Source organism: Limulus polyphemus, unplaced genomic scaffold (genome assembly GCF_000517525.1).
Source record: "Limulus polyphemus unplaced genomic scaffold, Limulus_polyphemus-2.1.2 Scaffold1517, whole genome shotgun sequence".
Lineage (NCBI taxonomy): Eukaryota > Metazoa > Arthropoda > Merostomata > Xiphosura > Limulidae > Limulus > Limulus polyphemus.
In genome coordinates, this window is record NW_013667127.1 from 111,987 (window position 1) to 125,820 (window position 13,834).

Genomic DNA, 13,834 nt, shown 5'->3' on the forward strand with positions numbered 1-13,834 from the left:
CTTAAACCACTAAACAAATATTTTTTGACCAAAATATTATGTCGTGTTTCTTTTCGAAATCATAATTTGGAATTTATAAGTACTACCACTTAAATCTAGTTAGATGCAAGATTAGATCAAATCTTCTTTGTTAGTGCTCCTAGCAAAAAAATATTACAACTAAAACTAAGATACCAGTTTAAATATTACTGCAATTGTTTCTTTAAAGGCAAGTATAAATGAAATTATTGTAAAATAAAACCTAGCAAAATCTTACTACTACACTAAATTTTGCTATTTCAGTCAACAGTAATACAAAAGAAAGGGAATCATATTTAAATACACCCAACCAAACTAATAATTTCCACAGGTGGATCTGCCTCGTTCAAAAATAACAGAAGAAGAGGAGGGAAAGTTTTCTTTACATGTTTTTAATAAAGGTACTTAATACAACTGAAAATGATTATTCTTAGTTAATTCCTGTCACTGATCATTTAAAAATATAATGTTAGAAAAAAATATTTATTTAATTCCAACACCAACTAACTATTTAAACAACATAAAGTAGTAATGGTATGTGAAAAGAACCTTTTGTAATTGCTACTTTTTAAACAGGAATAAATTAACTGGGCTTTATACATCTAAATATTTGTGATTTTTTTCACTTTACAAAAATTCTGCAAACAGCTGTCCATTGTGAAATTGTTTAATTTGAATTTATATACAATTAGTTATTACTGTAAGTATTACAGTTTTATTACATTGCTTCATCATGTGTTCTAGCCAATAGACTTCAAACTTTGTACATCTCACTGAATTACATATCTATAGTTGTGGAAACCTTAGTTTCTTTCAAATGCTTGACACCTTATTTTGATTTTAGCTTAGCAAATATTTTATGTAATAATGTGATAAACTTACAGATTGACAATAATATTTTTTTCCTAGATGGGTCCACATAACACACCTCTTGACCTATTTCTCCAGGCTCATACACATGTATACTTACTACACTATAAAATAAAACTCGCCTATTTCATTTTTTAAAATATTCAACCAAATGTTTAAGTCTGGGGTGTTTCCATTTCCAATTTTCATGTATATATATTTATAATATTTGACATTAATTAACAATTTGTGCATAACCTATATAGAAAAAAATATTTTTCCAGAACTTTTAACTAGAGTTAACATTTTGCAACAAATACATACTTCCACTCACACTATTAGCTTTTTTGTGCTGCCCTCTATATGTGAAGTTTTTTGCTGGCCACTAGCCTTGAGGCTCCCACCTAAATTCACATGTTTCCACAGAGTATTACTGCCATGTAGCATGCAACACAGGCTCCTAGTGCAGCTGACTGCTTCTATACTGATTGTTCAATCGTCACTTCGAGATTAGACAAGAAAAGATGCATCGTAAGTGTGAGCGGAGGTATCTATCGGAAATACATTTCTAATTTTAGAAAACGTTAAATTCCAATACAATACCTTACCTCTTCTCATATATTAGCTAGAATCCCACATTGAACTGGTAGAGGTACCTAGATAAGCTCCTAGGGAAAGCCCCAAGATTATAGGGGCACACATACGAGAGACTATACCAGGGTATACTCTTTGCCTGTAGTGAAAATGTGTCAACAAGTTGGGCAGAAAAGAAGCAAGTCCAGAAACACAGTATGGAAAATGGGCATGCTGTATGGTGTAGTGTGGCTAGGGCATATAAGATGTACATGATGGATCAACTACAGTCAAAACCAAAAGGCATCAGTTACTTGTAATCTGGTCCACAGTAGGAGGAGGGTCGCAACCATCTTCACCTCCATACCAGGAAACAGAAGGCAAAAGTAACTTCCATTCCACCACCCCTACTCTCTACAGAGTAGAATTGGTCACACTCAAAAGGAAGCCTCCATGGTTCACCACCCCAGCAGCTATAAACTGGTGAATGGTAAGGACTCCCATACTACACTAGAAGAAGGGGAGTAAAAGTGTGTTAAGGAGTCCAGAGGGATGCCTTAAGTCTGTGCAGTGGGTGATCACGAAACCCTATTTTTAAAAGCAGGCCAGTCCAGGTTTATTCAACTAGGACTGGAGGGATGGGCAGCAATCCCAACAATGCATGACTCATGATAGTTCATGAGTAGGTACAGTGAACATTTCAGATCCGAATGACCGCATGGTGCAGATTTAAATATAAATTGACCTTGTCAGGCACTGCATGCCACTCAGCAGAAACCTGAGATGTAGATTAGGGCCCTGGAAAGATAAGAGAGAAATAAAAAGAACTTATTAAGTCAGAGCCAGTAAGGTGTATGTAGAATGGTGAGGGGAGGAAGTCAATATCCTGAAGAAGAGGTGGCCAGATGATGAAGATAATGTGCAATGAAAGTATGTAGGGTAGTCCATATGCCAACCCACATGTCCTTCTCCTATTAATGACAGAAGTAAGCAGCCAGAGAGAGAAAGTAAGGTATCAGATATGGTGAGAGGAGACCTAAAAGAATTGATGTGAAACTATATCCAGTAAAGTATAGGCTAGATGGATGAACTGCTGTAGCCCTCCCATGAGGGTAATAGGAGAAACACCTTTGAAAGATGAGGAATTCAAAGAATAAATAGATGGGAGTGTGAACCACGAAAAGGAACAGTGCAGGTCAAATAACAATGAAGGAAGGGAAAGAATAATGAATGCACTGTCCTCTTCATGAGCCACTGAAGTATGTGAGAGAAAAGCATGAGCAGGATAATGAAGAATGTAAAAATGATGACAATGAATATGGGAAGCATCAACAGCAGACACATCAGATCTCCTATAGCCACAGGCAAAAAGTAAGAGATAGGACTTAAGCAAAAAAATGGTACAAGGAACAAGAAACTAAAGGTTCAAAGAGAGGAAGGGTAAGGGCATGGAGAACAACATTCAGGTCTCAATCAGGAAGGACTGAAGAATGAGGAGGACAAAGGTGGCAAAACTAATGAAAGAGCATAGAAAGGACAGAAGATGAGAATACATGAAAATAATGGGAAAACCCAAAAGTATTAAGTAGAGCTGGCCTGTAGCCAGCACAATGCAGAGACTAAGTACAGAATGATTGCCATTTTTATGAAAGAGGAGGAGAGGACCAGAGAAGGGTCATTAAAGGAAACCACAGTTGAGCCAGCCAGTATGAATCTATCAGAAGGACTTGACACCAAGTATCCCGAATGAGGGAAAGCACATGAGGAAGAAGACGAATAGAAGTGTAGGCACAGAGGAAACAATTGGACCAGTCCTGACTGAATGAATTCACAGCTAGAGCTGATGGAAGAGAAATAGGGGACAAGAAAAGGGTAGATATGGTGTTGAGATGAGTGGCAAAAACATCTAGAAGTGGAGTGCCCACATGAGAACACAGCCACTTGAACATCAGATGACCGAGGGACTACTCCATAGGTAGTATCCTGTTGGGCCTTGAGAGATGATCCTGACAAGATTCAGGATACCTAGAATATCACAAGCTATTAGACATACTTGTAAAAAATGGGCCCATAAAAGGATGTAGTGTGTATGGAAACAGAGAGAGCAAGACTAAGTGTCCCCCTCAGGACTGATATACCAGCAAAAATTCTAAGAGATGGATAAGAAGGGAAGATTTGTTGTGGGACCACCAACCAGAATTCACTTAAGAATCATGACAGATAGAAATCCAGACAATAGGAAGGAGAATGGTGAATGATAAGGGATCCCAATTGAGAATCCAGTGATTGTGCAGAGCCCATTGTAAGTGTTATAAATGAGCACGACCCTATAGGAAACAGAATTACATGAAAGCTCAAGGCTCCAAAAGAGAGAGAACCTCCTGCACAGTGAGAGAAGGAGAGGACGTGGGAAACTAATTACTCCATGCCCCTCACAGTAACAGAAGGCTGGGCCCTGTGGAGATGTGAGCTGAGAAACACCCAAATGACAGAAAAATTAAATGGGTGTGAAATGTGACTTCTCCAGGTTGGCCAACCAAGACGTGCTGCCTCTCAAGAGAGGAGGAGAGAATGGCTGTAGGAGGCTTGTTGGTATGGGGCCAAATGAAAAAATAAGCATCTGATATTTCTACCTCAGTCTTCTCAAGACCTGGGGAAAAAGACCACCATAGGGTAAGAAAAATCCCACTGGTAAATCAAGGGATGTCAAGAAACTGACTGAGACATGAAATACCTAATACCAGACACCTATGTACAGATTCCTTGGGAACCACGAAAAGACAAGGATAAAATTCTGGAAAAGGATGAGAAAGCTATCTGATAGCCATTAGGTCCAACAATACCAAAAACCAACATTGGTAAGAAACAAAATCTCTTGGAAGAGTGAAAGTAACTGGAACAAGAGAGACAGTGGAGGAGGAGAAGAAAAAACAAAGGTTAAAGCTCTCTGACAGAACTTCCAGTACCTGACAATCAGTTGCAAACAGAGGACAAAGATCTGTAAACCAAATAAAACAGGCCCTACTGATCTTGAGCCTATAGGGCAGTCACCAAGACTGATAGCACTGAAGTCTATGAACAATGGCAAGACAGATGGGAACAGAAGAATGGGAAGTGTTGACAGGAAGAAAAGAAGAAGCAGAAGGGCAGGAGACAGAGAGTAGCAAAGAAGGAGCACACAACAGATGGTAAACCAGTGAGAATAAGGAATAACATTGGTATGCACCCTTGATATACAACTTCAGAGAAACAAGCACTCCTGTAGAAGCACACTGGCAGAGAAAAAGAGCCGGAGAAAGGCATATGAGATAAAAAGGAGGCAAAAGCATTTAAGTAACAAAGGTATCATGCCCCCACAAGCTCTAAAAACTAACCAGATATACAGTGATAAGACAAAGAAAGATAAACATGCTACTGTAGAGAAGATAAGTGAAGGAGCATCTGCCAAAATTCCTCAAGAGAATGGTGGATTACTATGAAAAGAAGGAAAAATAATGAAAAAGGATAGAGGTTGTAAGACGAAAGTGAGAAAACTTAAGCCTAAGAAAGACAAAGGATCTGACCTCCAAGTTGGAAGAAAAGATTCCAGAGTTGAAGAAAGGTAATACAGCATGAAGTAATGCCTAGTCATATGAGGTAATAAAGAAAAGAGGACGAGGCATGCATGCACCAAGGTATTAGTAAAAGTAATTGAATATGGACTTGCATATAAGGATAGGAAGTAAAGAACAAAATAAGAAGCAGGGAACGAATGACAAAGTGAAGGAAACAAACATACCTGAGAAACCCAGTCCCCAAGTTATGAAAAAGGCTTAGGTAGATTCAGGACAACATGTATAAAAAAAATAGGCAAAGGTAAGTGGTTGGCAAAATCCCTACCATCATGAGCAAGAAACATAAGTAGAGATTTGTCAGGTACAAAAAAAAGGGTCCAGGCTACATGAAAGACTCCACTACCCACCACACAAAAGCTGTCACATCTCCCATCAGACAGAGACAAACCCGATGTCAATGTAGTTGTTAGACTAGCATGAACAACATCTTGTTATCTAACACCATACAAAGTGGAGGTTACTGACATTTATGAAATAATAATGCAGAAATAAAAGGCCACAAAATCTGCAGGTGTAGAACATGTTGGAAAACAAAAATCCAACAAAAAAAACTTCCACAACATGTAATGTCTTTGAGAATACTTCCACTAAAAACAAAAAAAGGCCTATATCTGAAAAGTTTATGAGCAAATGTCAAATCAAGAAGTGATGATTGAACAACTGGTGTAGAGCAGGGGTGCGAAATGAGGGTCCAGGGGTGTGCGGAAGAGGCCTATACAAGGTCCGTTTTCCCCCAAATGTCACCAAGAGGAACTGTCTAATGCACACTTTTTAGGAGAGGGGTGCAAGAGCTTCCTTAGAGGTGTGAGGGCCACAAAAGGTTGGGAACCACTGGTGTAGAAAGAGTCAGCTGCACTAGTTTAGGTGGGAGCCTCAAGGCTAGTGGCAAGCAAAAACTGTGCATATAGAGGGAAGCACAAAATTGAAGAAAGCAAAGAATGTGAGTAGATGTAAATTATTGTATTGGAAAGCATGATTATTATTACTAGTTCTGTGCATGCTAAATTTATAAATTGACTTATGTCAAATAAAATATTCCACTAGTCAGTGTGTCCTATTCTAAAACTCAAGTAATATTCTGTGTAGCAGCACTATTGCATACATAAATACTAATGCCACTTGAACCACGTAACATTACTATGGCAGGCCAAAAAAATAAGAGTTGGCAATCATCCATTTACCAATCATTAAAACTTAACAGCTGTACAAAACAATGGAAATTTTTAATTATAATACACCTATGGAAAGCATTTAAATGCATCATTTCAATTTCATTAAAGTTATTGTCTTTAAGATAAAAAATGTAACAAATATGGAATTTTCAAAACCCACAAGTCACACATAATTAAAAACTGATACTTTCTTGTAACACTTTTCAACAAAGACAGTTAGTTATGACAAATACAACTATTATTGTGCTAACTGAGCTAAAAGAACACATTCCTTGCCTCATTCCAAAACAGAAACCATAATTCAAAAACATTATGCTTTATAAAGTGCAACTTGTTCAAATATTAACTAGAAAAAATACTCAAAGATATATTATTCTTCCATGATATTACTTATATATTGACCAACACCATTTAAATTTTCCACACTTAAGCCACAGACATTTGAATTCCCTGCAACTTAATAGTTTCTATGCCATAATTAACAACACTTGGCTTAATTTTAACAAAAGTTTCAGTTACAAATAGCTTCATTAAAGCATGTCAATTTACCAATCAAAAGCTGAAGTTCTTAAAATTTCCTCAACATTTTCCACATTTGATTGGTTATTTTCCAAATGCCAACATCTAATTAAGATGAGGATTTGCTGCACTTCAAATGGAGATAATTCTCAATCAAATAACTGATCTATACATACATATTTACCTATATAGTCATTTTGACCAAAGAGAGCTCGTTTCTCGTGCCACCTATCCTTTGGTTTATACTCTGGAATAGTTGGGATTCGTCTTGTGCTACCCGGTATTCTGGGTAACAGACCTAATACATCCATCATTACACATTAATAGAGAGCCATAACAACCTCAAAAAAAATAAATAAAACAAACTAAAAATATTGGTTATTTATAATTATATCTTGGTAATTATCACTAGTTCACCCATTCAAAATATATTTGGCCAAATTCTAACCCTATTATTACTTATTACACAACATTTTTTATGCATTCAGTGTAAAGAACTGGCTAAAAAAAATTAAATGAAATTACTCAATTTCTATGTCAAATCTTAAGGGGAATCCCAGCAGTAATTATGTGGATTAATTATACTATTGACAGCATTTTTGTTTATTCTGTTGTAACCCTATAGCCAAGAAAGCCATTGATACATAAGCAATTCAGTGTATTTGAACCCATGTCAGCAACTCTAGAGTTAAGTCACAAAATTACTATGTTTATTAGATAAAATAATATCACATTTGTGAATAAGTATGGTAATCTCAAGGTTAGCACAAAGTTACTCGATCTCCACAGAAATAAGAAGTTTGAGGATCTAGTATGAGGAAGAACAGGTGTAGTAATTTGTTTAAGGTGAAACTTAAAAGCTAAGTCTGATTAAAATAAAATATTTTATTTACTGAAGATGACCTGAACCTGACAAGCTGATCATCAAGTGACAAGATTATTGAAAATGAATAAAGATGTAAATAAATGAAAATAATTAAACAGTATCTAGTGGAAAGCTACCATACAATCAGCGGGTAATATACAAATGAAAAATGATTTGTTGTCCTCAAAGGTCAGGATGAATCTCATGTGAAAGCACCAAAATTGCATTCACAATACACTTTTTGTCTATAACTATCAATCAGAAAACAGGTACCAGAATGCAGAAATAACTCTTCTCCAAATAACAGTTGCAAAGTAGTCCTCTATAAAGACTAAGGGTAAAGTTATAATACAATGCAAGTACCCCATTAAGCAGCAAATGAGTTGCATGATTGGAAAGTCTACAGAAAGTAATACATCAAACTAAATTCAGCATGTGACCAACTGGATTTAACATGTTCCAGACTTAGAACTTACAAAAATTAAGATTTTGTAGAAATGAAATTTACACTAGAAGAAAGAAATATGTACTGTACTTGCATACTACAGGAGTTTCTGTTTAATTTACATTCCCTTAAAATCTCTTAAGGAATGTATATAAAAATGGCTTGTTTTATTAATATGACTATAAACATTTCACCAGCAGTTTTAAAACATAAATTTCAATATTTTGATACTTCTTATCAATCTAATGTACAATCTTGCTCAGTCTCTCTGTTTTATCACTCTGAAAAAAACAATAAACAGTTACAATCCAGTTCTAGGGTAATGCCAATTGCATTAAGATGGCATACAGTTTATATTGTAAAAAACATTACCAGAAACTATCAGAATATTTATGTATTATTTTATATATGGTGAGGCACAAGTTATTTGCCCCAATCACAATAACATAATCAACAATTTCCTTATTTCTGCTGTACAGAGTGTCCCAGAAATCTGGACACATAGGGAAAATACACAGTTTATTCTTAATTAATTCGTTATTCAAACCGCATGCCATTAATAGCCGTACACATATCAATTCTTGGTATACTGTGACATCAGGATATTTTCTTTCCTGAAATATCTACAACTGACATTAGAAATGTGTTTGTTGAACTTTAAGAATATAATGTCTATTTCCCCATGTGTCCAGACTTCTGGGACACTCTGTACTTTTCCTAGCACTAAAAGTTAAATGTGTTCATTCTCAATAAATGACAGATACAATTTAATCTAAAACATACAGGAAATGACATTGTATTTTTTTTAAATTATATGCTTTTGCTTCATCTTATATACAAGTATATAATCTATATATCTAGTAAATATAAAATTTTTATAAGCTAAATTAGTATTATCACAATCATATTTGTAAATGCAATTCCAGTTACAGTAAAATTCTAACCATTATGCTGATGAAAAAAATGCTTTCTTTCAAAGAAATGTATTATCCCTTTTACTCATATACATTATTCAGCAAAACTACAAGTTTATAACTTAGATTTACCTTATGTTAAAAATGTTCTGAATATGTTATTGGGCTCAACTTGGATTTCTAGCATGAAACTTGTGTTGATTCATTTTAACATATAGGTGTTTCTTAGAACAGTAAGGGAAATATACTTTGATATTAAACATAATTGTTCCACCTGAGTTTCTAATGATATTAGTATTGGTAAAATAACCTAGGTTACAGAGTTTACTAAAATATATTATTCAGCAAAAATAAAAATTTATAACTTAAATTTACCTTCTGTTAAGATGGGATCTTCATAACCATAGCGACGAATAATTTTTTTTTTGTAAAATGCCTAACAAAAATTGAGTTAGGGGACTGTCGGCAGCACAAGTTGATGAGATGTCCAAAAAACCCGACATCCTAGAATCAGAAGACATTACATTAAGCAACGTAATTCTTTCTCTTGCTAATCCAGTTCTAATTTCAAATGAAAAATAAACAAAATAGGATCTATTTACTGTTGAAAAAAAAAAGTTTATTTATTTGTTTCTAAAAAATTCTTCTGTTAAAGAATTTTAAATTTTTCTTTGTGCACCAATTTGGAATTACAAAATTGAAAACCACTTTCTTACAAAATACTGCAGTTTATCTTTTAAAATTAAATGAAATTTAAAATCACAACTGACACAGTGACATCAACTTCAATCTCTAATTGGAGTATTAGTATAATTCAACATTCAAAACTGCAATAATGAGGTTGATATGTAAATGATAAAATTTAAATGTATAAAGTTTGACTACACAGTTTCACAGTTTGATTTTTACAAGTGCTCCTGCCAACATGACAAGCTAGTTATACAGTATGATTACAATACAAAACTGAGGTACTTGTCTTACAGTGGATTTAATCTTAATAACAAATGTAATTCACCTGAATTTGATTTTAACCAAACTATCAACTCCTCTAGCCCTCACTTTATCCTACTGCTCAATAACATTTGTCATTTTTTTAAATGCAGTTCACCTTCAAATTAAACTAACATGCCAAATTTTAATGAAGGTTTCACACACAAATTCCACACTGTAAACTAAACACTAAATACATCATTTTCTAAGATCAGAAAAATGTACTAACTACATTATAATTGATCAATTATTGTAGTAGTTATATGCAAAATTTCAAAACACAGAGAATATTTCATTGTTGCTTGTGGTTGAAATATGGCAGGTCTCATTTACAAAAGCTGGATTTTGAGCATGTTTTAGTTTTTAGTGTTAACAAAATGGTAAAACAGACAATAAAGTATTAATTTACACTCCCTCCCCAAACTTTTATTACTGCAAATCTAGTGAGCAACCCTAGAAGATATTAAAAAGACTGACATCTCTAAGAACATGATTTGAGATTTTTAAAATTGGTAGAAACTTAGAATTCATAAATCCAGGTGATATTTTCATAAAAGCTGCAGGCAGCAGGATTACAGGATATAGTGTATGAAAGACACAAATATGACTCCTGTTAAAATAGTGTTACTTTACTAATAAGGCGGTCAGTCTATGGTATAACTTGTGTTCATCTGTAGTAGAACCTGCAACACTGAAAGAATTTAAAGAGGAAACTGGATAGCCATTAAAGATCATGGTTGGATATTGGAAAAAGACTTTCCATATGTAATTTGTAGCAGATTGATAGTACACAATGGAAAAGCTTAAAGTGACAAATGGCCCCATGTTATTCTTTAGAAATGAAATGAAATTATACTCTAGTCTAATTTTCATCTCTCACTTACTCAAGGAAATCAAAAGCTCAAAATCTTGCCTACAGTACAGTATCAATAGCACAATAGTAAAGTTAGTTAACTCATTATCGGTGTATCTTTGGTATTTTAGTTAAATACAATTACAGCAGAAATACTACTGAACAGCAATGTTACATACTTCACTGTTTGAATAACTAGCTTAACAATTAGACCATGAAATATCACTTATAATTTCTGGATGTGTACCTTACTTTTTGGCCTTACTGTTTGAATCTTTCACACACTGTTCAATAGTTTCCTTGACTTTAAGCAAGATTGTATATGGTAACACCTCTATCATAGGGACTACAGATTAGTTGTATATATAATAGTAACATTTAACTTATCACATAAGATATTTGGATGAATACAAGTTAAAATCAGTAATAACTGTAGTAGGGGTGTGGAGTTATAAACTGTAAAAGGGTATTTCAATTTGTAACTATAAAGATAACAGTTAGTTAGGTGATACTGAATTCTACTTTTATTTTGTTTTGTTTTTTACCATTCCTTTATTATTCCTTCTATCGTTTAGTTATATTAAAGCATTAACTCACCATCTTTCTTGAGCACTTTAATTTTGAGTATGTATGTATTATGAAACTGACAAAAGCTTCCCTTAGCAGTGACATACAGATATTAATGATGTGAAAGATTATGTAGGTTTATGGTAATAGCTAGTTACATAACATGTAACCTCATGGTCTAACCACCAAATAAAAAACCTTCCTTGATATTGAAAATGAGTTAGTTCACAAGATATTGTTAGAAATAATTACTGCCCAATATTGTTCTTGATATTGAGAAGTGTTCTCATTTTGAAACATTATTTTCTCTGGTGAATTAGGTTTTTTTTCTTCTTCTTCCTAATTCCTTTGATATTTATTGAAATTAATGTTTGTACCTAGTCTAGGCCAGGTACAAGTTTACTAATTATTTTTTGTAAGTGATAAAATTTGTACTCTAGTTGTTTGAAAGTTTTATTTTGGATTTTTCTTGTTATATTTTAATAAATTGTTTTTTTTACCCTGACTGTAGCAATATTTTGTTTAGTTCATCATGCAGTGACCTGAATCAAAATTTATATGTTGCAAAGAAAACATTATACACTTTTCATAAAATTAGTTGTTTTAAAACATATGGCAAATAACTTGATATTTGTAGTGGTCAAAGAAAACAGAAATCTTATAATGAAAATATTTCTAATACAAACTGAACTGATATATATGCCTGAATTGTAAAATACAGACAATCATGAACATGTACATATCTATTTGTAGATTGTGATCTGGGACACTAAAAAACAAGACTGAACAAAACAACAGGTGACAGAAAATATTTATGAGAAAATAATAATACCAATACATAAGAAACACATCAGTAGAAAATGCCAGCTGGAAAAGATGCACATTTTGGCAACAGTGTTAGGAATAAAACAACCTTTACTCTACAGACAATAACTACAGAGAAAAACTTATTTCAGCCAACGCCTTGCCATAGTGACTTCAACAGGGCTAGTAGTACAAGAACTATTTGATTTGATGCAAATAAAGTGCCAAGCACTTTTCATAAACAAGCTGTTTTAAAATTAAAACATGTGGCAAATAATTTGTTTTAATGATATTTTTTGTGGTTCAAGAAAACAAAAATCTTATAATGAAAAACTATTCTAATATGAACTGAACAACTGATATATGCCTGAATTGTAAACATATATTTTTTAAATCAAACATTTCTTGTACTACTAACTCTGATGAAGCCACAATGACAAAATGTTGGCTGAAACAAAAAAATGTTTGTATTATTATCTAGAATAAATGTTGTTTTATTTTTCAAACTTTATTGTAAAAATATCTAAACTTCCAGTATGCACTACAAATCCTGAAAAACAACAAAGATACACATGTACACCTACTATAACTAAGATGATCTTATTGTTAGAAGGAACTATCATCAGTATAATGAAGAAAAAACAAAGAACTGTAGCAAACTGAGAAATAAATAATACAAACAAATAGGGCTGCCACCTATTATATATTGTATGGAACTATTCCTTATTTTGCCAAGGGTACATCACTGTCTTCTAAACCTTAGTTTCCTCCAATGTTATAACTTGAAGAAAATGCCAAAAATCAACAAATACTAACAAAAGTTCAAGTGGCAACTCCCCAAATAAGCTATCAGTACAAGGAAAGTATTGTATGGTTCTTGAACTGTAGATGGTATACTTCTATCCCAACTTGTACTTTTGAAATAAAGCAAAAATCTCATTAAAATACTTACATTAAGTAGTGTAAGTTGAGAATGTTATGATACAAGTTAAAGTATACAGCAATATACCTAATTATAAGCATACATCTGTATCAAACAATCTTGATGTTAATAGTTTTGTTGCCTTATAATTTATTCTAATAATATTCGAACTTTAGGTAATGCATTTTATACTGTCCTTTACAAATTCCATTGTAAATTAAATTAGGTTTCTTCTAATAACTGCCCCAAGAAAATCAAATTTTCAACTTATAAAATTAATGTCTAGCTGTTGTTTTTTTTAAAGAGTATTTCTTCTACAAATGCAATTTAAAGTACAAAGCATCACTTTGTTCAGTGTTGCAAGTAGCATTCTTTTTGCCTTATGGCAACATTAATTGAGCACAGAAAACCTGTTATATGTACATATTTAAGTTGCATTGTAATGTGAAACTTTATAAGATTTCAAAACACTCAAAACTGGTTTTATAAGGTCAAAATACAATTAAAGTGTCTTATGTGCATGTTCTATGTCACACAATGGGAGTATTGAAATGATGGGCTTTCTTTCCCCAAAATCACTAGTGTTGAATACTGATTTATAATTCCAAGACTTTCCTTTTCCTGCTTTAGTAAACAGGCCCAGGATGACATTGTAATGTCGAAACATGTAGAGTCGTCAACTTTTTGAAGGCCATAGATAGGCCTAAATAAAATGTTTTGAATTGTGTA

The 13,834-nt window shown here is 33.4% G+C and overlaps 1 protein-coding gene across 1 annotated transcript in view; it reads right to left on the reverse strand.

The window, feature by feature from the left end:
• Positions 1-11,153, reverse strand: part of LOC106463922 (39S ribosomal protein L51, mitochondrial-like) — an 11,687-nt gene extending 534 nt beyond the window's left edge. The window contains exons 1-4 of the mRNA XM_013924005.2: positions 11,065-11,153; positions 10,593-10,650; positions 9,345-9,405; positions 6,930-7,043 (exon numbers count right to left, since the gene is read on the reverse strand). Of these exons, the coding sequence (XP_013779459.1) occupies positions 6,930-7,043; positions 9,345-9,405; positions 10,593-10,650; positions 11,065-11,153 (322 nt within the window). The remainder of the gene's footprint in view (positions 1-6,929; positions 7,044-9,344; positions 9,406-10,592; positions 10,651-11,064) is intronic.
• Between the last annotated feature and the right edge of the window lie 2,681 nt (positions 11,154-13,834).